The sequence below is a fragment of the Lycorma delicatula genome, chromosome 3 (assembly GCF_047948215.1).
Source record: "Lycorma delicatula isolate Av1 chromosome 3, ASM4794821v1, whole genome shotgun sequence".
NCBI classification, from domain to species: domain Eukaryota; kingdom Metazoa; phylum Arthropoda; class Insecta; order Hemiptera; family Fulgoridae; genus Lycorma; species Lycorma delicatula.
This window is the reverse complement of record NC_134457.1, coordinates 58,175,108-58,201,676: the sequence shown is the minus strand read 5'-3', so window position 1 is coordinate 58,201,676 and position 26,569 is coordinate 58,175,108. Positions and strand designations below refer to the sequence as shown.

At 30.6% G+C, this 26,569-nt stretch overlaps 1 protein-coding gene across 5 annotated transcripts in view; it reads right to left on the bottom strand.

Annotated features, from left to right (window-relative positions):
• Positions 1-26,569, bottom strand: part of btsz (bitesize) — a 393,986-nt gene that overhangs the window by 157,768 nt on the left and 209,649 nt on the right. For all 5 annotated transcript variants that reach the window (XM_075359868.1, XM_075359870.1, XM_075359869.1 and 2 more), the window contains one exon: positions 6,996-11,714. In XM_075359868.1, coding sequence (XP_075215983.1) covers positions 6,996-11,714 — 4,719 coding nt within the window. The remainder of the gene's footprint in view (positions 1-6,995; positions 11,715-26,569) is intronic.

The window sequence follows — 26,569 nt, the reverse complement described above, 5'->3', positions numbered from 1 at the left end:
ACTAAGGTATATTACGCAAAAGTAATTTTAAAGTACAAGGTTTTAAATTCATAATGCTAAAAAATATTTTTTTAAATCTTACAAAACTTATTATAGTTACATTATATAAAGAAATTTTGGAATCTAGAGATATATTGTTAAGGTAGAAAATATAGATTATTTTAAATGCTTCAAAACATAAAAGATCACTTCAGAGAATTTGACAGCTAAAACATAACTAGAATCTTCACTTCCTTACGATGACAAGAACCCCATGTAATTAAAGAATTATTACTAGTTTTACCTGTTAAAAATTGATCTTTGTTCTATTTTTTTTTTTTTTTTTTTAATTGTCTCGAAAAGAAAAAAAAACTAAGTATTGCATGACTTTCCTGACTATGATGGTTTTATGAAAGTAATGAAAAAAGTTGCTCATATTGAGTCCGGAATATAATATAAGTGCCAAAGCTACTTTAATTTTAATAGCTCTTTAAATGATGAAGAAAAATACAAAAAAAAATTAATTATAAAAATTAAAGAGTAAATAGTCAAAAAATATTAAAAAAAATAACCAGAATTTATATAATTTTATAGGTGGGGAATAGATATTAAGAAAAACTTTTCTAAAAATATTCGTATACATCTTAAGCCTAACAAATTTACCTGAGTGAAGTTTTGTCTAAGCATCAACATTTTAAATAAAGAAATTTTTAATCCAAGGGGTTATCTTACTCTGGGGAAAATTTAAGAAAAATTTATTTATAAAGTGATCCCTAACAGAAAATAGCTGACAACAAAGATTTAATACTTTCCTGACATTGATTATTTATTCTTATATAGTGGAAAAATAATGATACATGAAAAAAGGTACCTATGATTTCTCTTTGGAGGGGGGTAATTTATGATAAAGTTTTATTGTAAAATTATCATTATATGTTAAAAAACTCAAAAAAATTTAAAAAATCGGTAGGTTTAAATTCATTCGTCTTTCCCACCACCAAAATCACCTTCAATTTTTTTTTTTTCATTTTCCTATATTTACTATGTTAAATGGAAGAATTTATGAAAACAAAAAAAACTATACAATCAATAAAAAATTTACCTAAAATTTATTTTTTGATGGTGGGGGAGTGAATTATGATAAAATTTTATTGTATTATTATTAAAAGTTTAAATAAACTAAAAAAGTTTTCAAAAATCAAAAAATTTATATTTTTAAACTTTGATCGTCTCCCCTCCTACAATACTGCGTAACAGTATTTTTGTTTTTTTTTGTTTTTTTTGGGGGGGGGAGGGTTCACTTACACTATCACTCACTATACCTAGGAAGATATAAAAAAAGTTTGTTAAAAAAAAACAATAAATAACAAGATAGCTTTTTCGATTTGGGGAAGGGGGAATTTTGGGCAAATTTAAAAAAAAATATGTTAAAATAAACATGCACGTATTTACTAAGCTTAATATAAAGTAGGAATATGTCTGCAAAATTTTGAGAAGATTGACCAAAAAAAACTATCAACCCCACCCCCTGGAGATGTTGACCTTAAAACTTTACTAGCAAATTGTCCCATATACACGAGTCTCTGTACAATATTTCATCAAAATCGGTTTATCCAGTCAAAAGTTTTATTAAGCTTCAAACACGCTAACACCTGTACACGCCCCTACTTTTTTGTTATTTTGGGTCATGAAACGTCGGGAAATGCAAAAATAACCCATATCCCATTTATTGACTGATTACCGTACTTTTCTTCTTGTAGCATACCTCTAGTATGCTACATTTTTTAAGAAAAATTGTTTAAAGATTCACTGTTGAAAAAATTAAACATAAGTATTATGAAAGTAATGAAAAAAGTTGCTTAGATGCTTAAAAGTTGCAAAGATGCTTTAACTTAGCTCTTTAAGTTAAGTTTAAAAATTAACTTTAACAGCTCTTTAAATGATGAAGAAAAAACAAAAAATAAAGTAATTATAAAAATTAAAAGTGAGAGCCATAAAATAAAAAAATAGAATATATATTTTTTGTAGATGGAGAATAAATTTTAAGAAACATTTTTCTAAAAATATTCGTATGTTAACAAATTTGCTTAAGTAAAGTTTTCTCTATATCAACACCACCTACAATAGAGAAGACAGAAAATTTCAAAAAAAAGTTTCTGCATTTTAGATCCAGGGTAATTTTTTGGAAAAAAACTTTTTGATTATTTACTTATTGTATTTATTATTATTTTTTTGCAATGCAGGTTGTAAAAATTTGCTTTAATAAAATTTTATCTAAAATACCTCTGAACAAAATTGAAATTGCTTTTTTCGCAAAAACGACTTTGAAAAAAAAATGTGATCAATGCTCTATATATAGAAATATTTGAGTAAATTTGAAAAAAAATCGGTTTGATCTATCTTTTGATATAAGGGCAAAAGCGACACACATACGAATATAATATGTTTTTGTTTTGGTCTAGATGAATTAGTTGGATCCGTAAACGTAAAGATTTGCAAAAAACCCCGATAGTACCCCATTTTTTATATGACAACCATACTTACCCCTTTAAAATAGTTATTCAAGCTATATTGGCAGAGAAAGTAAAATTCAATCAAACCCATAAAAAACTAATAATTAACATTGAAAAATAAATGAAATTAATTAATTCCGTAAAATTATGAAAATTACTGCAAGTGTAAGAGAACACAGTTTAACAGTTTATAACTCAAGATTTTATCTTCACGTTACAATTTTAATGAAAAGTTTTTTCAAACTCTTTTCAAAAGATTTTTAATTGAAAGACATAAACTGTATTTAAAAGATATCTAAATTTTTTATGGAAACTAGTAAAAAATTACTTTTTCTCAGATTACGACCCTGAATGATTGTTTAAAAGTAAGTCAGTATTATTATTATTGTAGGTAGAGATTCATTATTATTGTACACAGATTTTTCTAAGTGCACAATAATCCATCGGATAATGCATTTTTAAACTCCGTGTATGTTTTTCATAGGTAAAATATATACCTATAACTCATATCGTTTGTTTAACATTCCTTGCTAATTAAGAGACAATATTCCTTAACTGGTGAAAATCAATTTAGCTCTAGTATTGATAATATACTACCTACATGCAATTATTTTTCAAAAAAATTACAGAAGTTGACAACAATATAGATTTCACCAACAAACCGGCACATGTAGTTTTTCGGATTCTGTAGAATCTCAACTAATTGTTATATAATATTATGTAACGAAGAAAAAAGACACAACAGAAACTATAACGAAACCTAGTCCGTAGACTATAAGTTACCATTTAATGAAAAACTTAGCTCTTTACCCTTAAAGTCATCAAAACGTAGTATATGAGCATGCATGGAAAGTCAAACATATAACCTCCCACTTGACTCAATCTGAAAAGACTTTCTGGGTAAGTAGTAAAGTAAATATATATCTAAGCGATAAGACAACGATAGCAGTTTTCAATTATAATTGTTTACAGAATCTAAACAACAACAAAAAAAGTTAATTTTGGTAAGAAAATTAATAATCACAAGTTTTTAGAAGATTAAACATTGTCTTTTATTTTTTAATGTATTCTGCTATAACATAATTAATTTTAATTGTTCACTGGATTTTAGGGCAGACGATGTAAAACAGAGACAGTTACACAGTTATTTAAAGCATATTTCTCCTCTGGCACTACATAAAAACTTTCAAATTCTTTCTCAACTACGCTAAAGAAATTAATAAATTTTTTGTTGAAAATTTATTAGCATGAACTTTTTAAAAATATAACGATTTTACATAAATAGAAACTTTTATGTTCAGATTCAAGTAACTTTATTGAAATATTAAATTACGAATTCTTGGTTGGTCGATACGTCTATAATATTTATCAATCTGAAAAACGGTGTACAGCCAGACAAGGTATCGCCATTAGGGTTTCTAGGAAAATTAAAAAAAAATCACGACAATTATAATCATACAGTTTAAAAAGTAGAAAATTTATTAAAAATACTTTAAAAAAAGGAATTTCTCGAAACTAATAATTTTCCTTGCAAACAAAAATTTCAGTGAGATTATGTGATTCAGTATTCAGGAATAAGATATTTTTCTTTTGAGGTCCCTGATCAAAAGTAAAACTTTGATTAGAGTTACGAAATACAAATAGAGTCTTTATTAATACAGTAGTTAACGTTGTAGGAATCGTTGAGAAATGATATAACTGATATAACCTCAAAAAACAAACCATCTTTTATGATTTTCAACAAAAATTCTCTGCAAGATGTATGAAAAAATTTCATTCCGGAGATTTTAATAATTAAACTTCAGTGCGGTGAAATCTTGGTTTGTATCTAATTTAAGCCCCAAATCAACGATTTATCGAGTTCGTTCAGTGTAGCTGCAGGTGCAGTTATTTCCAGGTTTGTATGTTAATAATGGAACTTTTGGAAGTAAGAAGAAAAAATAAATATATTTTTTATCTTCATTTTCAAAAAAATAAACGTTGAGAACGAGAATAAAAAAAAATATATTTAGTTATTTAAAGCAATCTACAGTGTTTTTTCGTAAGAATAATATTAAAATTTTAATGATGTGTTATATCAAAAGATAGAAAACGTATGTCTTTACAAAAAAAAAAAAAAACTTATTCAAATCTGATTAAAAAAACATATGAGCGCAAAACTTCTCAATGAAAACTTGCATTATGTACAACTATTTACAACATTTTTAATAAAATTTTACAAACTTTAGGTTTTGAACAGATGCGATACAAACAAAAATGAGAGAAATCGATCTCAAGGTCACGAATCGCCCACCGTTATTCATATGGGTTGTACGTGCGTGATTTATTTATGTAATACAGGATGGATGATTATCTTAGCAAAAATTTTCTTCTAGAGTGTATTCAAAGAAAAAACTATTAAAAAAAATAAATGAAAAGTAATAATACGTATACACGTTTTATTTTTATTCTTAACCAACTGATATATGTTTTTTACGTAGAGTTTTATGATTTATTATTGTAACCCTATTTTTATAAATGAAATATAACACTTATAACTAATAAAAGTCTTAAATGATATATTAATAGAAGTATTAATGTATGTTACAAGAACATAAATACAAATAACATGTGATAAATAGGTGAATTATATTAAATTTATAACGATCAAAACGAGTTGATATCTTGGCCAAATTTGCCTTAAGCATACATTACACTAACACACACATACACACACACACACACACCACACAAAAAATGTACCTACAATACACCCATTTATTTTAACATAACACGTGGTTGTACCGTATTGTAGGTTACACCCATTCTCCAAGTCCACAGAAACATTGCAGCTAATACGAACAATCGACAAGTCGATAGAATGGAGCATTAAGTGAAAACGAAACGCGAGCTCTCGCTAACGGCTACTCTCTAATTACTAAACAGCTCCAATTATTTAACATTTGTAGATATAAATATAGGTCGAATACGCGCACACACACTCATATTCACAACTGATTTCAACTTGTTACTATAATTCATTCATAAAACAGAATAGCGCAACTAAATAAAAAATATACACTATCGATTGATAAAATATTATTTAAAAAATTCATTACAAAATAGATCTGATAACTACAGACTTTAAATCACATTTAAGTAAGTTAATATATTATCTTTTAATTTTATAATTATTACTTATATGTAGAATAAAATATAGGTTAACGAAATAATTAAATTAATTATTCGTACTACAACTACTGACTTAACTAAACTTCTTAAATGAAGTTAATAATACAATTATATATAACCTACCGACCATGAATTTTATCTATTAGTGTGCATGTACACATTTATGCACGTATGCGTTCCTATTAAAGTATCTATTAAAATTTTGATAGAATCAATGTTAAGATTTTTTCCTTTTAATTAACCTAACAAGAAAAGTAAACCATAAAAAACTGAATGGCCGACAAAGATTTTTTACGATAAAAAAAAGCAGAGAATGTAAATACTTTATAGGCCTTAACATTAAACTTGTTCTTGATAACCTGCCATTTTATTCCAATTTATAACAAATGATATATTTCAGTTTGTATATAACTTAAGAACGCATAATATATCAACATTATACCGCTCGCCTTTTACACAAACATACAAGTTAACAGCAAAATGTGTGACCATTAAAAACAAGGAGAAAGTTAATTATAGTAATAATTTATCTATTATTAAATAGGGTGACTACTTTTTTAACGATCCGATAATTTATGCATTATGCATTATGCACTGAAACCTTGTGACCGAGTTAATAATAACCGATTAGGATTTTCGAAAATTTGGTATGTTCCACGTTCCTATATGCAAATCAGATAAAATTTTATTTTTTTATTTTTATCGCTGCGTATCAACGAAAATTTGTGTTTATTAGTTTGTATTGATAAAATAGTTTAAATAAAAAAACTAATCTTTTCGTAAAGTCAATATCAAACAACGATTACATAATTTTATATATAATTGTAAACAAAACAAAAATATTGTTCAACTTCCTACTTTGTTGCATTAATATAATTTTGATTAATAATGAATAAATTGTTGTATAATTTTAATTTATATTTGAGTACAGATTGATATGTAGGCAAGACTACATGTAAGTGGTCTTTTTGTTTTAATATAATTTATCGTGTTATTATATAATAGAAGGAGACAATTTATTGTATTACTGATAATTCTAGGCTACAGATGGACTTCGTTCATACGTTAAACTACTGTACAAGATTTTTAAAAAAAATTAATAATAAATGACAGACCACTTAATAATTAAGTACCATAGATGGTACTTAAACCTAATCAGTAAAATTTTATGATAAGTATGTTCTTAAAAAAATTAATAGTAATTCATTACCTAATTAAAAAGTTAATAAATTCATAAAAAATAGGAATATCAAATTCTATAAAACTTAAAAATAATAGTATTTAAAACATAAAATAACGAGTAATAAAAATTAATAATTCGCTGAAACTCACCGAGTGCTGCAGGTGGACACGCAGGACTGGAAGAAGCCGACTGATGACTCCGGTTTCTTCTAGCGTTTTCAGTAGCATTCCGTCGTGGAGGCGGAGCAAGAGGTGCCGGAGAGCGGCCAGGAGGCCGATAACGCGCTGATTTCACATTATTGAACTGATGAACACTATGCGCTTTGTAAATACTGGGACTGGGGGCGGCAGTAGTCGGAAGGCGGGGCAAAGAGTTCGTCGCGGGTTGAACGCGTTGTTCTTCTTCGCTGTCTTCTTCGCCATCGGCCGATCCACCGGAATCTGGAACGCTGCTACGACGACGCTTAGGATGACGGAGTCCCCAAATTTTATCTTCTACGCTACCACCTATACTTCCACAACTTCGTACTCTATCTAACTGATCGCGACTACAACTTTTTAATAACAAATCGCTCGCAGATCTCCTTTTGCTAGCGGCTCCACTACTCTCTAAACGCGTTCTGGAATCGGAACCGGCCATTAAAGCGGATTCAAAACTTCCACGCCAACTGAATCTTTCGTTATCGCTGGCTTCTAAAAGAGGGTCGTGAGATTTTGACCTAGGTAATGGACTGTAATCTTCCATCGAATCCTCTTCTTCTTCGGTCGTAGAAGTGGCAGACAATTTAGGTTGTAAACGACGATGGTATAAACGGGTAGCGGTTTTTGGGCTGGCGGGACCGCCTTCACCTCCGGATACCTCGTGCATAAGAGCGACGAGACGGCTTCCGATATGTTGCATCACTTTAGCGATAAGAGGTGGTGAACTGTGCGATGAACTGTCACTGCTAGGAGTTTCCATCTTGCTGAAGGAGGCGACAAGACGATGATAAACAAGGGCGGTGTCACGATTAAGGCCGGGTTCTTGAGGCTCTTGACTGTTTCCGCTCTCAAATTTGCTGATGATTTGTCGACAACTGGCCGAAATCTGTTCTTGTAAAGCGCTCTTCTTGCTAGCTCCTTCTAGATCCGAACTGGTGTAATCTGAAGAGTCGTAGGAGTCGCTCCACGTGTCCTCGCTACTCAAATATTCCACGATTTCTTTCACTTGTTCGTCTCTGATACCCGGTACGGTTTTCATCAATCTAGTCAACTCTGATTCAAAATACACTAACTGAGGCGGTTTGCTTCTTGTACGGGCATTGGGATTAGATGCCTTCGGTTGCGTTCCGACCATAGTTTTGAAAAACGCTCTCATTTTTGACATCATTAGGTTTGTCTCCTCATCGCTGCTCCAATTGTTGAAGCTATCTTTTCTAGAAAGACCGGCTGTAGGGGGCGCTGAAGAAACTGGAACGGACAAGGTTTCTTTTTTCTCAATTTCCTGTTTCACGGCGGGCGGTTCCTCCTGGGGTGTTTCTGAATTCGCTCCGGATCCCTCTTTAAGCAAGTCATCACAGCTACCCATGAAACCGCTATCTCGGCTTTGTTGTTTGTTGCGGCTAGTAGCTAGGTCTGCGGCAGCAGGAGGCGGTAACAATTCTGGCTGCGGTGTCTGGCTACCTTCCTCTCTTGGGCTGTCTCCTTCTTCTCTACCGGCTTCTTCAGGTGTTTCTAGAAGTTCTAAGGAAGGTGCAGAAACAACAGACCTTTTCTTCTTCTTTGTACGCTTTACTGTATCGAACTGCCCATCAGTCTTTTCAAACGAATTGCTTGTTTCATCGTGAGAGTCCGTTTCTGTAGTGGAGCCTTCCGACTCGATTTGCATTTCAACTTGCTGCTCGGATTCGGCAAGCAAATTATCTAACGAGGATGAATGTAATCGGCCCGTGCCGCGGGCTCGCACTAGTCTTTTTCTTCGTTGTTCCGGACTCGGACGGCCTTCACTATCGCTACCGACACTTCCATCCGAATCTCTTCTGCTGAAACCCATGAATCCACTTAAGAAGTATTTTTCCAGCCTCGATGAAGCGAGATCAGCCGGGTCTACGTTCGATTCATCTTCACCTTGTCCTTGTTCTTTATCACCGCTCATACTTTCCAGGCCCTCGCTGTATATAGAACTCGTTTCGGACATGGTGTCAGTCTCTCTCTGCTCTGTATTGCCATCTCCCAGTCCGTAAAAAAAATATTTTTCTAACTCAGTCGGTCTATTTTTTTCCTGCTCCACTTCACTTTCTTCACAACTTTCCTCGACAATAGTATGTAACGTAAAATCGATAGCCGTACGGTGATAGCCACGCAATTCCTCTTCCCTATCCGGGAACGTCGCGTCTTCACCTTCGGACGACTCCTCAGTAGTGGTGTTCAATTCTTCGCGGTCAAGATCTTCAACCCATGAGTCGTCATCTGCCAGCCCCTCTTCAAGACAGGAAAGAGTATCGGCCCCGGTTACGATGTGCACCTCGTCGCAAGAAGCGGGCTGAGGCGAATGTAAAACGGTAGCGGTAGCTTGTTCTGGAGGATCTTGTGTGATCATTACCAGACTAGTGTAGCGGCCCGTCTCTCGCCAGCTTTCACCAGACACTGCGGTGAGCTGACCCTCTTCCTTCGCCCGACTGCTCTCCTCCTTCACATTCACATTTAGTTCCATCGACTCAGTACCCGAGAACTCATCAGACGTGCTGCTTCGCGTCCCCTCCTCATTAATTTTATTACCGGTCTTACTATCGCTATCGACATCGCTGTCCTGATTCAGCGTAGATTCTACGTCAGTTTTAATTACACTTCTATCTAAATTTTTCTTATCGGTATCACTGGGTTCTAAATTAACAGTTACATCTTTTATACAATCATTAATCAATAAATTGCTCCCGACACGTGAAATGACGTCTTTGTTTTTAGTGAGATCACTTTTTAAATAGGAACATTTATTTACATCAGTAATTTCTAACATATCTATCTTAGTTTTAGAAGATAATTCTAGGCGGTCAACCGCTTCACTTAATTTATGAGATTCATCTACTGGATGATCAGCGGTATCGACATTAGAAGGAGGTTCCAAGTCGTTACCGTTCGATAAAATATTTTGAACAGTATTAACAATAATAACATCATTAGGAACGGACAGGTCTTTATCTCTAACCTTAGATGTTTCTGATAACAAAGGTGTTTTCTGAACATTTTCTTTAGAATCAGGGACTTGATTAATATCAGAAAGCAATAATGAAGATTCTAACTCCTTTTCAATAAAAATATCTGAATTACTTACGGCTTGATTGTAAACCGGATCCTCCACAGAATCAGTAGTAAGGATGGATGTTGGAACAAGTTCCGCATTGCTGACTGAAAGGGAATCGGCATCGAGCGATGTAACACATTCAGAACCGGACACGGGTTCAAGGTCGACCCGATCAGGTGTACGTAAATCGGTGGGTGCGCAACTAATGAGACTATTTTGACACTTTATGCCGTTGACCGCACTATCTGAACAAGTATTTCTACATGTGACGTCACTTAATACTGTTTTAAGATTTATATTACTCGAACCGTCACATCCTTTCACGTCCGTATCCGGTTTCTCTTCACATTTGGGATTTAGTATATGTGACAGTTTAATTTCACTACTGTCAACTGGATGTTTATCAATTAAATGCGACGATATCTCGGTCTGTTTATTGATAACATTAACATTAACGACATCTATATCATCGACTTGCACGTGTTTCAACAACGCGATACCCGAACCGACATCACTGACATTATTGTCCCCAAGTCCAGGAATATCACTGATAGCTCGATCTTTTTCATTCACTATGTACATCTTACTAAAATGTTTTCCGTCGCATTCGTCGGACGATTCACCAGAAGAAGAGGAAAGAGATTTAGGAGGAGCCGCTCCGAGACCGAACTCCCTTAACGAGTCGTCTTCCTCTTCCGATGCGCTGTCGCGTTGTGAATCGAATCTGTACACTCGTTTCATTGCTTTTCGTTTCGGAGGATCGGATTCGTCTTCGGAACATGTAGATGATAAAGAATTATCATCATCATCCTCTCGTTCGATCGTATTCGGAACACTTTCTCGCGTTCCCCACCCCGCACTGTCTACCGCTTCGTCCAAGCTCTTGTACATAGTAAGAACGACCCCGCCATCCTTGTCATCCGCGGCCTCTTGTCGGAGAATCACATCGGAGACCGCTTTGTTGCACAGCAATTCGTCGACGGGGCTGACCTCGCTGGCGGGCATTTTTTCGGACCGAGGATTCTCTTCCGTCATGGCTAGGCCGCCATGGTGGAGCAAATCCCTCCAGAGCGGGGCCAGGCTGTGCTGCACCCGAATGGTGAGCTCCGGGTGCCAGGGTACCGGCACGAGAAAGGGCACCGGTACCGGTATGGGGACGGGTATAGGTAGCACCGCACTCGCACTGCTCGAACTGGCACTAACGGTCCGCGCGGAGGCACTCTGTTGACTGGCGCGATGAGCCACAACAGCGCGAGCCTGTCCCTCACCACCACCACTGACGTTATCCCCACCACCAACCCACGACCAATCCTTCACTATCGGCTTTATAGGTCCTGCCGCCGCTTCAAAATAATCCCAATCGCAATCCTCTAAGTGCGATCCCGCTACCAGACCCGATGAAGTCGAAGATGCGTCGTCCGACTGCAGTTCCTCTCTCGACGAAGAATCCGAACTGCTGATAAAAACTAATTTGTAATCTTCCCCGTCCGGCACCAATATGCGACCGGCCTCTAAAAATGAGTTCATTTCGTCCTCAAGACACCCTTGATTTTGCCGTAGGTGACGTCTACTGCGTGGTGGTGTCACACCTGCGCAAAACAATCAATATATAAATTAAATTGCAAGGATTTTAATTAATTTTTAATAGAAAAAAAAATAAAACTAATTATTAATATTTTAAAAATAATTCAATAAAAACAATATACCGAAATAATGATCGGTAACATTACTGTTAAAAAACTTACAGAATATGATAAATATGGATCGATAGTTTTAAAAATAGATAAAACTACTAATTATAGATAAGCCAATTCTAAGAAAAAGTACTTTTAGAAATAACTTAATGTTTGAAAAAAATTGTACAATTAAACCAAACAAATGTACAAATTTAATTTAAAATATTACGTTAATATTAATTTTGAAATCTTTGAAGAGATATGTAAACATATCTTCTTTAGACATGTAAATTTCTGCTTGGTATCTGACTATTATTTCAAACACACTCACAATATTTTGCTTGCAGATATCTTGTTTAGTTTGTATTCAAGATTATTAGTTTCTTCATAAATTTAATTAAAGTAAAAAAAAAAAAAAACACAATGAAAGATTCACCACACACTATGTGATTATAACCAAAGATAATCTTTATGTATTATTTTACAAAACCACAGAACAATCAAATAATAACTAAAAATATATGCACAATAGAACCCATTAAAAAATAATTGCGCTAAATACAACTTAAAATTCTGTTGTAAAGCCACTGTTGTATAATCGCGAATAATGAGAAGGGATAACACAAATTTGGATCAGGCTCTAAATAAAAATATGGATATTGTTTGTTTTCCAGAAATGGATAAATACTCGGTTTTTCAAAATTGTAAACTAATTTTCAAATTGATCGGTTTTAATACCTATTCAGAAAAAAATTTTATCATATTTGCGGCAGTTGTAAGTATTCAATTCTTAATATGGGTTTAACATTTATCCTCTAATTATCATAATAAAAAGATTCAAAATTATAAAAGATCACACAATGAAGAATTGCAGTGTTAGTTATCTTCTGTTTTACGATTTCTTAGAGCCGTCCGTTTATATTCAAATATATAAATTAATACTGTAGTGTGTTCCAATTACTCATGCCGTTTGCTGTAATGCAGATTGCAAATTTATTTTTCGAGATATATCATATGATATATATCTTTGTTTTGTTATTCGCTTTTAGTATGCATTACAGGCGTTTTACTTTGAAGATGCATTTTTGCGTGTCGGGGATTTTAGTTTTTTAATTATTTTTAACTGTCCAGTTTTTGTAAAACAAATATCGTACCCGGGCGATGATAACACGAAAGTGTTTTTCGCCCAGAAAAAAAACAAGTAAAAAAATAAAAATATTCCAGAAATGAAAACTTTATATATATATATATATATATATGCTTTTTTTTCTCTAATAAAAATTTATCATTGTAACAATGAGAAGAATTTGTCATAAAAATAATTTTTGTATTAACGATAAAGAAAATATACGGAATGGTACAATTTTCTGACATATTTCTAGCTGCGACATCTGGAGAGTATAAAAAACTACACATGGTATTTGTAACGTAGATACAGAAATAATTTATCTGAAAAAACAATTATTTACAATACCGTAAAATTTTGGAAGAGGATAAATTATATTTAAAAAATATATAACCAATATATTTGAAAATTGAAAATCGCAATATATTTCCTATATACGTTATTAATAATTTAATTTCCTTGAAAGATTTCATATATCTAGGTTGAGCAACTCGTCTATAACTTGTATTGAACAGATATCAAGAGAAAGTTTGTTGTAATTGGGTGTAAGCGTGTAGTTACTAATTAAATAAATTATTAACAGTAAGTTAGCAGCTATCATCATCCTTGCTCAGCTGATATAATAGCTGTTTAGTGACACCGGATGACCCCATGTATAAATCAAACGCAAATAATTTTACCGATATATTTAATCGGATAAGAACGCCAGTTTTTTTTTTTTGGATTTTTTAGCGGTAAAGGTTAATTAATTAATCACTCCTCAGAAGCGATCGGCCTAAATATGGACAAACCATCAATAAATGTATTTTTGAGCTTATATCTGCTCCAGTGTATTATAAAATAAAAGAATATTATTTAAAACAATCTAATTTCCTTTTTTTAACTAAAAACTTTGTTTTAAATTATTTAATTTCTGTAATATCTAGATTTAAAATAGTTTGTACCTCTCTCAGCCAATAATAAATTCTCTTACGCTCTTTCACTCTCTCGTTATGTTTGTGTGTGCGTGTGTGCGCGCAAGCACGCACACACACACACACACACACAAACCGAAGGCATAAACTGCACACGGCAGCTTTCATTTTGTTACTAGCGGTAATAAACTATTTTGTTTCTTAATTTTTAAGATTTTCCTTAACTCACCTTACTTTTCTAAGGAAAATCAAATTTTAGACCTAACTGACGAGGAAATACCCGAGTAAAAGAAAAAATTGCTTACACTAATTAAAAAAAAATATTAAAAAAAAACGAAAACCTAAGTTAAATTTTTAACCACAATAATATAGTTCATTTCCGAAAGAAAAAAATTAACACATAGGAAAAATTAAAAAATTAAAAATATTGCTCCATTTAAACGAAGATCATTATTTAAATTTTTTTAACAATGCGGGTAAATCTAAAATAAAAACTTCTTTACAATTTAAGGATTATTGAGTAAAAAATCTAACCGTACTTTTGCTTTAAACATCTTGCTGGTGTCAGAAGACTTCCGTTTTCTTCAGAACGTGGAAGGAAAATAATAATTTGTTACGGCAACAAGGGACAACAAATAGTTTAAAAAAAGAAAAAATCTTAACATGAAAATAAATCACTTATTAATCGTTACTTTTTGGTATTGTTAACAAGTTTCATTATAAATACGTAATAATTTGCTTTAAATTTTGAAAAAAATCAACGTTAAAAAATTATTTTTTTTTTGGAATTACAGTCAGTCAAAAGTAATTTTACAAAACTGTTATAAAGATATATAACACCTCGAAGCATATCAGATTCCCTTTTTTCTTTACGTTATTCATTCTGAATAACATAAGTAATACAAAGAAATTAAGTATAAAATAAATATACAGGACAATAGAATGCACATAATTAGGTCAAACTATGCGTTTTTAAGCGAATTCGTAATGTATATATTCACATACAAAAAATAATCAACATAACAATAAAAACAGATTTCAGAAGTTAGAAAAATATTAAATTTTTGACAATTCTAAACTAACATGAATCAGAAAATAAAATGAACAAGTTAAAAATTTAAAAAAAAACCGGTTGTTTTATTACTGTACTTCAATATATATATATATATATATATATATATATATATATATATAGTACTTTATAAGTCAGCAAAATCTAGAGATAAATACATCATATTTCAAAGTAATGTAAGCGCTGAAGACATGTTTGTTTATTATAAATCTGAAACATTACCTACGTGAACAAGAATAACGTTGAGTTTTTAAATTTTTAAAATAAAATTATTTTAATATCCCTCTTATATCAGATCAACATAAGAAAAAACTTATCTTAAATTCTATAACAAATATACTGCTTTATGTGTCAAACGAAACCAGTAAATCTATTATAATTCAGAACATATCTGAATTGATTTAAATAATGCATTTTGTACTTGTACATTCAAAATTATAATTCTCATATTTCTCTGGGGATATGTTAAAATTTATCTCCGATACATTTTTTTTATAGTTTAAATATTTTACTAAGTGAAAAATCTGATCTGGACCCACATGATTTCCTTGTACGCCTATTAATAAATTACATATTCACATTTTTTTTTTTTTTTAATGAAAAGCACACAAAATTTTATTTCACTAAAACTTCTGATATTTTTTCATATTTTTTTTTTTTTATTGTTATAGAATTATTATTTACGGTAAAAAAATTACAATCAGAGGTTTATTAATAAATCAATATATTTAAATTTTAAAAAAAGTTAGGAAAAAAGGAAATGAAGTCGGATTCGAACCTATGTGCCTTCCTCTTGCAAGATCCAAATATTTCATTAATTAAAATTTTATTTGGCTTTAACTCTGGAACCAATGAAAATAAGTACCACTTATCATTTATCGTTGAAAAGCTCTCAAGGCCTTATTACTGCAGTTAAAAAAAGGTCCAAAATCCAAACTATTTTGGATTTCGGGCTTTTTTGGACGCTTTTGGTTCAGTAGTTTGCAATCAAAAGGAAAGTTGCACTACTAGATGATACAACAGCAGTAAATCCAAAATTTCAGCATCGTACGACTAATCGTTTTTGAGTTATGTGAGATACGTACATCCGTACGTATGTACAGGCGTCACCCCGAAACTAATCAAAATGGATTCAGGGATGGTCAAAATGGATATTTCCGTTGAAATCTGAAAACCGAAATTTTTCACCATCACAATACTTTCTTGTACATCTTACAAGGAAGTAAAAAGCAATCGAGAAAAAATATTACGGAAAAAACTATATATTTAAAAAAAAAACAAAAAAAGAAGAAAATTATATTCTAACTACAGATAGATGTAGGGATTAAAAAATATAGTTTAGATTAGTCTGACCCCTTCTAATGCAGTCTAACAACGGTGTTTGTTAATTATGCAATGACAGAAACGAAAACAAATAAAAATAAATATTTAAAGTCAATAATTTTGTTTTTATTGTAAACTAGTGGACCCGGCAATACCTCGCTATTGCCAGAATATTTATCACAGTTCAAACCTCGCTAATCTCACTACTGTATAAATCACAAAAAAAGCATAAATAAATAACCTAAAACTTCTTTTAGTAACCGCACAAACTTCTTTTCAATTAACCACACTTTTCAGGTACGGTCGACCTAAGACTGTACAAGACTACACCTCATTTACATTCATACATATCATCCTCTGAAGTAATACCTTACGGTGATTCCGAAGGCTAAGCAAAACAAGAAGAATGTCGTCGTATATATCGAGAGATAAACTGGGTTTTCAACGACAAAGAGAACAGAACTGAAACCGTTAAAATTTTCAATAAAAAAGAAATAAGATGATTTAATTATTTGGGAGAAATCATAACACCAAACATAACTGAAAAAGATGGGATGAAGAACAGAGTACGAAAAATGGAAACTGCCTATCACCTCACGAAGAACATTTACAATAAAAAATCCCTATTATATAATTTCAAATTGAGGCAATATAAAATTGTAGTCCTACCAGAAGCACTGTACGGGCCAGAATATCTACAGTTTTTTTTAGAACAAAAAAAACAACAAAAGTAGAAAAAAAATTTAAGAAGAGTGTATGGGCCAAAATATGAAGATGGAATTTAAAAATTAAAAACTGAAAAAAAATTTATAAAATATATATATAAAAAAATAGGGGACTTAATCCGGAAAAGAAGATTACAGTTTTATGTACATTTACACAGAATGAACAACCAAAGATTGATAAAACAAATATTTAATTTCATCATAGACAGCCACAAAGACCAAAGGGTTTAAAGGAATAGAAACAGATGTAAAAACATTAAACATTATTGTGTAAAGACAGAGATAAATTTAAGAAAGTGATTCGAGAATCTAAGTTTCCACAGAGAAAGAAAAAGAAGGGTATAAACCTGAATAGATGAACCGAAGAAATGCTATGACAATATAGCAAAAGAATGAAAACCTTTATGGAAAAATAGAAGTCAAAACTACGTAAACGTGAACTGAAATGGTCGGAACGAAAAGAAAAATATTTAATATAAATAAATCATACAGAATGAATCGACATATTTATTTTTCCAATCTGCATTACATTAAAGAGAACAAAGATTCCGATCACTGATCGTACGAGTATATTAAAAATCTACTATATTTTAACCAAAAAATATTGGGATAAATTAAAAACTTCCCGGCACAAACCGAATAGTTTTAAATGTAGGCTTCAAATTAATTGGAATCCTTTATAGAGAGATTTCCTTTCTTAATGGTACCAGTACATTAGTGGAACAAACAAATGATGGAAGCTGGAAGTTAAAAAAAAAAAAAAAAAAAAGAAAGAAAGGGAAAAGGTAAAAGGTAGTAGAGAAGCCAACGGCTGACTGGCGAGTACATCCGGCAGCTGCAACTGGCCAATCGACATCGACAACGGCTGGTTGCGGAAGTAGGTCCATTTTCTCGACACCACACTAGGTCATTACGACACTGACCTCGATCAGGCTCACCCTCCCACTACATGCAACGAACATTTAAACGTGGCAAATAGAAAAAAAAAAAGTTAATAACAACGATAGTTAAAATTATAACACGATCGTTATCGATAGTTAATCATTGTATTTCTAATAGACATAAAAATCAACGAACCGAGAAAACTTTAATAAATGAAAAAAAGAAAAGATATTATGTCGAACCATTTACTTTTATGCGTATAAGAATACAATGATATCCTTGAAAGCTTGTTAATGAATAAATCCGAGGTCAATATCAGGAGCAGGATTACTAAACAAACCTATTTATAATAAATACCACCGTCAATCAGCAAACTGGTAGAGTTAATCGGAGTACAATATACGAGAACAAAGGTAACAAAACTGTTTCTACTGACACAACGGACCTGAATAATAAAGAATCAACAAATCATTAATTGAATATTATTAGTAAATAAAAACTAGAAAGAATACAATTATTATAACGCCTACTTATAAATAAAAATGTGGAATAATTACAGGAAGGAAAAATAACATTTCAACTGATATTAACAGGACTATTTCTGAAATACGTTCGTGCAGTTATTCAGCGACATTCATTCAAGAACAGTTTCTGTATGAAAAAAACAACTACCGACAACAAAAAATACAAAATTTAAATTATAATAAAATCAAAAAGTAATATAAAGATCGTCAAGTGAACCGGACACAGGAATTATCTAACAACGAAGAAGGAAAAAATTGTCTTAAGCCTAAGATCAGATTTTACCCCAAAACGATCACTCTTTCAAAAGTCGAGGCATTCGTAAAAACAATGAAGAACGCAATCGCTGCAAAGTTAACAATAATATATATATATATATATATATATATATATATATATATATAATATTCTGAGGTTAAGATTACGAATATGAAAAAGAATATATGAGCGTTTACTTCTGAATAAAGATAATCAATTCCGGAAACGAGATACAGTTTTAAAAAAATGTAGTGATCAATTATGAAAATATTTATTATTATACGTCCTCTTTTTTTATGGAAAATATATAGCAATTGTTTTTAATCAAAAAGTTGACTACACAATCACTTCATGGGAAAACTACGTCCAATTGCACGTAAATATAATCATAATTTTTCCTCCACCAAATAAATTGTAGGTATGATACAAAAAATTAAGGGATATAAAAAAGGCAGTACTCTAAAAATGACTAGCTATTTTAACTGTCTAAAACCAAAGCAACACTTGTGAATGACGGTGCAAATTTCATTGCTATTTAAATAATACATTCGAATAGAAATCGATCCAACTTCAAAATTTTATTAATTTCTTTAAGGTAAACGTGTTTTTTCGTCTAAATTACTCGTAACGGTAATTATGAGTTTCTATTATACTAGAACAACTTAGGAGATCCGGCTTTATTCGATAAAAAATACCTTAACTACCACGGCAAAAGTTTTGTTGTGCACTAGATAGGCGAAGATCATTAATTAGGTCAACAGACAGAGCGGTCTCAAAAAATTATAGCAATACCGTATCTCTAAAACCACCAGCTTATTAATAAGATGATAGTTTAGCCAAAATCCTACAACATCTCTTCCTTTCAGGAAGTATCAAGAATAAGAAAAACGAATAGATAGCGATAAAGGAATAATCTAGTCATACTGGTGATGAAATAAAACAAACATGTTCAAATTAATCGTACTTCAAGGCTCCTTCAAGCAGTGATCATTCAATCTTCAAGTGGATGGAGAGATCGGGAGTACGAGAATATTATATATACTCGACAAATATTTCGAGTATAAAGGAAAAACTTAATGATCAACGATTTGATAAACTCAGATAAACTTAGATAAAGTCAAATATGTACTCTAAAAGCTGCATTACAAACCTGATACAGACTCGCCCTTAAACAAAAAAATGGCCAAAAACGAATTAGTGCGTGGTGGTATGGAATATAACCGTTAACCGTTCAATAAGACCTCCTCTGGAGAATTCATTTTTGTTTAATAAAAAATTATAATTAATAATGTCAAATTGTAAAATATTAACCAAAATTATACGGAGGAAAAAATTATTTAGATTAACATAGGAAACTCAATTTTAATTAATTTTTTTTTTTTTTTGCTAAAATAATCTGAATTTTTTTTCTCGATTTTATTGAACCAGTAAAACAACCGGAAAGTGTACAACAATATTTAATTAAAAAATATTTAAAAATAATCTAAATACAAACACGATTTATTTCCCCCTCGTAAAACCGTTGCCAACTTCGTCGCCTACACCCGAACAACAAGTTAATGTTTCTTTTATTTATTTATTATTATTTTTTAAGTTACAAACACCATGCACTGTATACACCGTACGAGGCTATAGCGGATGGCCATTCGATGCGGTGTGTTATGTTATGTGTGTGGGGGGCAGAGGAACGTCTGGCCCACGTGACTTTCCAAGGTCAACCACCTCCAACGCAATTTTCACTCAAATCATTCACCTTCACCAACAAAGACATACGTACTGTTTATTGCTGCTATACATATATCTTTACAAAAAAGAAACTGTAAGATTTGTTTTGTAACTTAATAAAACATTTCCTCACTAAAATGTACATAAACGTCATATTTATTTACGGCTGATTTACTGATGCATAACTTTTTCTCATCTTTTGTTTTAAGAAAAGAATAAATTTGATCTTGATAACTTTGTGCTAATGTCCGAGTGATTTATGAATTTTCAACAATCTTGAATTTATTTTATCTAACACCAAACCTCATTTGAACAGTAAGGCCTCCTCAAGATTTGTACCCGTGTCGGTTTATAAAAATCTTTCCTTTTACAAAGATGAAGTAATCTGATTACATTGTGTGCACAATTAAATGAAACGACTGTCAACAAAAAATCTCAAGTATAAATTTTTGTCGCTAATCCAATAGTGCTCAGAGAGTGTGCTAACACACACACACACACAAATATATATATATATACCATATGAGTTATATGTAGTCAAAAAAATGAAATTCATCAAATGATTTTCTTAAAAAAACTACGGGGTTACAGCATTGATTCCAGTTTCTTAACCTCTCTCCCAATTTCTCTTAAAACCTACAAATCTGATAACAGCAAACTTATTTCCATTTTAAATTTGTACATGCATATGAATCTCTCATCATCTTATATGGTTATCTACACTGAAGTAGGTCTCTTGCACTGATCATGTTCGTCTCCATTCTTCTCTACTGCCAAGTAAACTTTTGAGTTCCTGACAGCTACCATTTTCTTTTAGATTGTCTATAAGTTTTACTCTTATTTGGCATTTCATTTTTGCTCATTCTAATGATCTTTTTAGCATTCTTTTAATCAATTTTCTGCTTTAATTTTAGAATACGTTCTAAAGCCGGTTAGCTTTTCTGTTTTGAATAGTTCTTAAGACTTCTACTTCTATCATCCTCCTCATTATTTTTTCATTTATCACTTTGTCAGTCAAATCAGTCCATTTATTCCTGTACAATCTTCTTCAGACTCATAATTCAATCATCCTTCTAGGATGATTAGAATTATATCAATTCTAAAGAAAATATCAATTAGAATAATATCAAATCTAATGCCGCCAGTTTTCCTTTTCCCCTTTTTTGTACTTTTATTTGTTGCTAATACATCCATATAAAAAAAAAACAAGAAGTAAAAGGATATCTATGATTTGTCACAATATAACAAACATTAAATTCTGTTTAAATCGCAAATATTAGAATTGATTTTAAGCACCCCATAAGGTTGCCATTTAAAAGAAAAGAGAAGATATTATCAATTAAAATGAAACATTTAAAATGCAAGCAAATCATACATAATTATATAATAATAATGAATACTGGCAAAAAAAAAAAGTGAGTATTAAGTTACATTATATTACTAGCAGCTGTCACCTGCTTCGCTTGGGTCATTATATTACTTGTGCTTCTTTACAGATATTGTAATTATTTAGATAAAAAAATTTCTATTAAAAATAAACAAAGTGTGTGTTAAAATAAACAAATGTGTTTATTGAAGAGTATATATATATGCCACTAATCAAGGTTTAGAAAATTAAAATTAGCTGAATTTATATTTTATATTATTATTATTACCTAATACTATTTTTAAAATTGTAATTTAATTCTTCTTTTCAATTAAAAAATAAAATGCTACTGTGTAGCTGAATTTCCTGAGTATGTAGAACCCACCTCCTTAGCGTAAATAACTGTTAACCTTCATGGTCTAGTGACAGTGTTTCTGATTTTCATCCAGAAGTTTCTGGGTCAAAATCCTGGTCATATATAAAAAAATACTTTTCTTACATTAAGAAAAACAGGTCTGGTATTTTGATTAAAAAGTTTAATTAAAATTAAAATCAATCATATAGCAATATTTTCATCAGCAACTTAACAAAGTATACATTTTTAAAAATATATTTAATATTTTTATACTCTACAATGGCTATTCCCTGATATATCTTAGTCAGAAAAATAAATTTTAAAAAACAGAAAAATGTTTAAAAAAAATATAAACAGATCTATTATGTCACTGAGTTATATTATCACCAACTCCTATGTAAGAGTAGAAAGATATCAGTAAAAGGTTAAGGTTGTTTACCTTTATGTTAAGTTTCAGGGAAGGAGGGTTAACTAAAGAAAAAACTACAATGGTAATATTTTTTTATAACCTAAAAAAAAGCATGGTAAAATTTTTAACTACATTTTTGTTTGCTTTTTTTAAAATGATCATTAATCTTCTTTTTTTTTAATTCAGTGGAACATTGAATAACACTCTTAATTCACAAGCTATCACACAATATTTCATAACTGAAATTTTAACAAAAAAAAAATATCATGTTAGATTGGCTATCTGATTTTATCATAGACATCAACCACAAACTGACTAAAAACATACATTTATAAATTTAAAAACCAAACTAATATAGTTTATACCAAATTAATATATAACTATTGATTACCTAATTAATGTACTGTAATTAATGTATTGATTACCTAATTGTTTATTATTTTGATCAAAATAATAAACAATCAAGAGGGAGATGGCTGAACTAATTGAATGATGATGGCCTTATTTAACTAAGAATTCTGAATTGGCAAATCATCACCAAGGACAGGGAGAATTAGAAACAATTATTTTATTAATATTATGTACAATATAAAAGAGAAGATAGAGGATCTAACTGATTAATAAAAAAAAAAAAGAAGTGAATAGAGTAAATAATAAATCATCTTAAGTGAAATTCTGAAATCAATAAAAATAAAAAGTAGATCAGTAATACAATTTTCTTTATAACAATCATTAGCAAGAATCATCATCCTTTTCATAATACCCCATCAAACAAAAAACATGTAAACATATGGAAACTTTCATTTCACATAACTGTATTAGTGAATGCAAAATCACTGAAGCATGTTTTATGTTGTTAATACCCTTTAACCATGAGCATGGCTTTCAAATGGAAAAGGCCACACTTCAGTAACTCTACAGATTTATAGAAAGATGCTAAATGTTTCTAGGACACCAAAACCAATCTTGGGAAAAATATATTATTGATTGGAAACAGATAATTCTCAAAACATTTATACAGCAAATATAAAAGATTTACTGAAGTGCAATAAAAAAAAAAGATTCATAACAGAATGCACTTACTTTCGCATTATTGTTATGGATTTTACATGCAATTAACACCAAAATAAAACCTCAAAGAAGTAACAGTTGAATTCTATTGAATCTTTCCTTGACCGATGTTATGGTGTATTTGTATTTAACTTATAAAATAAGAATCAATAAACTTATTTAATGTTTATACACTTATTTTTCTTCAGACTGTATTCATTTTTAATACATGGATGATTATTGGAAATTTTTCATGAAAAACTAATATAATTACCTGAGAATAAAATGTAAAACTTTTATGAGGGAGATTAAAGTACAGCCAAACCTATTTATTTTTTGTTGTACAAGTCAAAAAATGTATTATTCAATATATAAGTATAATTAAGTTAGAAGAATTATTGCTAAATAAGAAATACATTACAACTTCAAAATAGTCAATTTATTCCATTTGCCTTCTTTTTTCATTACATGCTGCGATTTTCTTACCAAAATTATTTTATTTGTACAAATAAAATATGTACAATGAAATAATAATTTGTATAATTCATTTAATTTATTTTCCTCCAAAGCCTAAAAAATCTATATGGTATAGTACACATGGTATACTAATATTTTTTTCTATATCAACATTATATTATTTTATCTACACTCTTATTGCAGTTTAATACAAGAGAAATTTATTAATTATTCAACAACTAAGTGTACGAATAGTAATACATTAATATTCTACTATACAATAATTTCTCATGCACATTATATAATGCAGAATCATGTCTCATTGTAAATTACGACTATATTGTACAATTATACAGTACTGCAGACCTTACCGAGTTGAAATTTCAGTTACTCGAGAAAATATATTTTTTTCACTTAGGTAAATATGCCTTGATTAACAAACATAACCCATAAACAAATTAATAGAAAATATGCATGTAATCCTACATTGCAATACATTTTTTTCCATATTACACTATTTTCAACACAAATACAAAAAAATATATATTTATTATGAAAGAAGATGAAGAAGGAAATCATATTACTGTTACTGGCATGATCTAGATTTGCTATTATAAATAATATACAGAAGTTATTCTCTAGATTTAATTCAGAAACAATTGATGGGCTTTATAAACAATCAGTATTATATTTTTTTAAACTTGTCATATACCAAGTGATATAAACAGGACTGAAATGAATAGTTTTGATACTTTACTTGTGAAGACTGGTGTAACAATTTTGGAGTTACTGTACCAAAAATACATGGATACATATAGTCAGACATACAACTACAGTCAAATTTAAAAAAAATTAATGCTTTTAAATACAGCATGTTAGTCAGGTAATTAAATTATATATATACATATATATGCCTGTCATCTTTTCAAAATTAAAATTCTAGAGAATTTCTCTCAACAAAAAAAGAAACCCATTATTGGTATTTATTAATATCCAGGAACAGAGAGGTAATGGAACAGTTTTTGTCAAACCCACTGTTGGTCAATTGACAATAGATAATCAGTAAAGGTAAAAGTATATTAACTACTGTTGAGGCCATAACATAATTCTGATTTATAACTACTAATGCAACATCATTATTCAGTCATACGTCTCAAAAAGGGAAGAAATTGACCATGTCCCATAAATTTTGACTTTGAAGAACACTGATGGATGGTATCTGTGAGGATTAAATCACATATGTGCATTTATGTTTTGTTAAGCCTTAATAATGCTAATTATCACAGCTGTGACATTAGTAATTATACCAGTAATGCCATAACAGTAATGCTGCAGTTATGACCTTAGCTGCAAGGTTTAATTCAACTGTTGTTTTTTATTTTTAATAATATGTTCATTGCTACTATTTATTTCTATATAATTATATGCATACTATTATCCCTTTTTGAACACTCATGATAATTTTGTTTAAAAGAAAACCTCCCATTCACAAGGCTTTGAAAATAAGTAAAAAAAAATAGTGTTTTGCAGCTATGTTAATATAGATCGGTTTTGTTATTTATTTATATTATTTTAGATTTTTTTAAATGCATTTCAAATATAGTTTTGCTCATTTTGTGTATAATTTTACTTTTTTTTTTTTATGAACGTGTGACAATGTTGTTTATGAAAATAAGTAGAAAATGACCAGTCAATGATAACAAGAATAATTTGGCTGATTTGTATATGTACCATGAAATAATCTTTAATCTTCTTGAAAAACTTGAAATTATTTTTAATTTTTTTAAAGGTAGAACACATTTTGAAAAAGAAAAGTTGTAGCCAATAATTTTGTTAATTTAGGAGGTTCTGGAGGTAAAGGTCAATGGGAGAACCTTGAAGGGCAACCTGAACCTGTCCTTTTCCTATACAGTATTCTTTATTTTTCTGAAGAAGGGAAGAAAAAACTGGATTTCACAGTATTTCCCCTTTTTATGGTGGTAAATGGGGGAGAGATTATGTGAGTTAAAAACCTTTTCAACCCTAGTTATGGTATAGTTCTGGTTGAATCAGATTTCACTGTTGGTTGGATGTATGATAAACAGTTTTCTCTTTATTATCTATTCTTTATTTATGTATAACAATCTTATTTTCATGAAGGAGTACCCTTGGTGGTGCTGGAGGTCATACCTCCAGCACCACCAACATAAGGTGAAGTAATAACAATGCAACTTTATGACACCCAGGAGAATGTAAGGTTTGTAATTTTTCATATTGGTTAAGCAGTTCTTGAGATTATCTCAGACAAATAATCAAACAAATTCTATACCTTTATATAGTAATATTAATAGAGGTGACATCGAGAAACTACAACCTGTACTAACATTTTTTAATGCCTACTAATAATTTTTTAATTATTCATACCAATGTGATGTTTGTTTTTTATCAGTTAGATTATTTATACTTGATATCACTGGTGTTATTAGAAAATAAGTAATTTAATTGTGTGAACATAAATAAAACAAATGTCGTTATAGATTACATTACACTGTCCTTAAATTTTTAGTAACAAGTATTTCCTATAATTATAATGTTTTTATTAATGT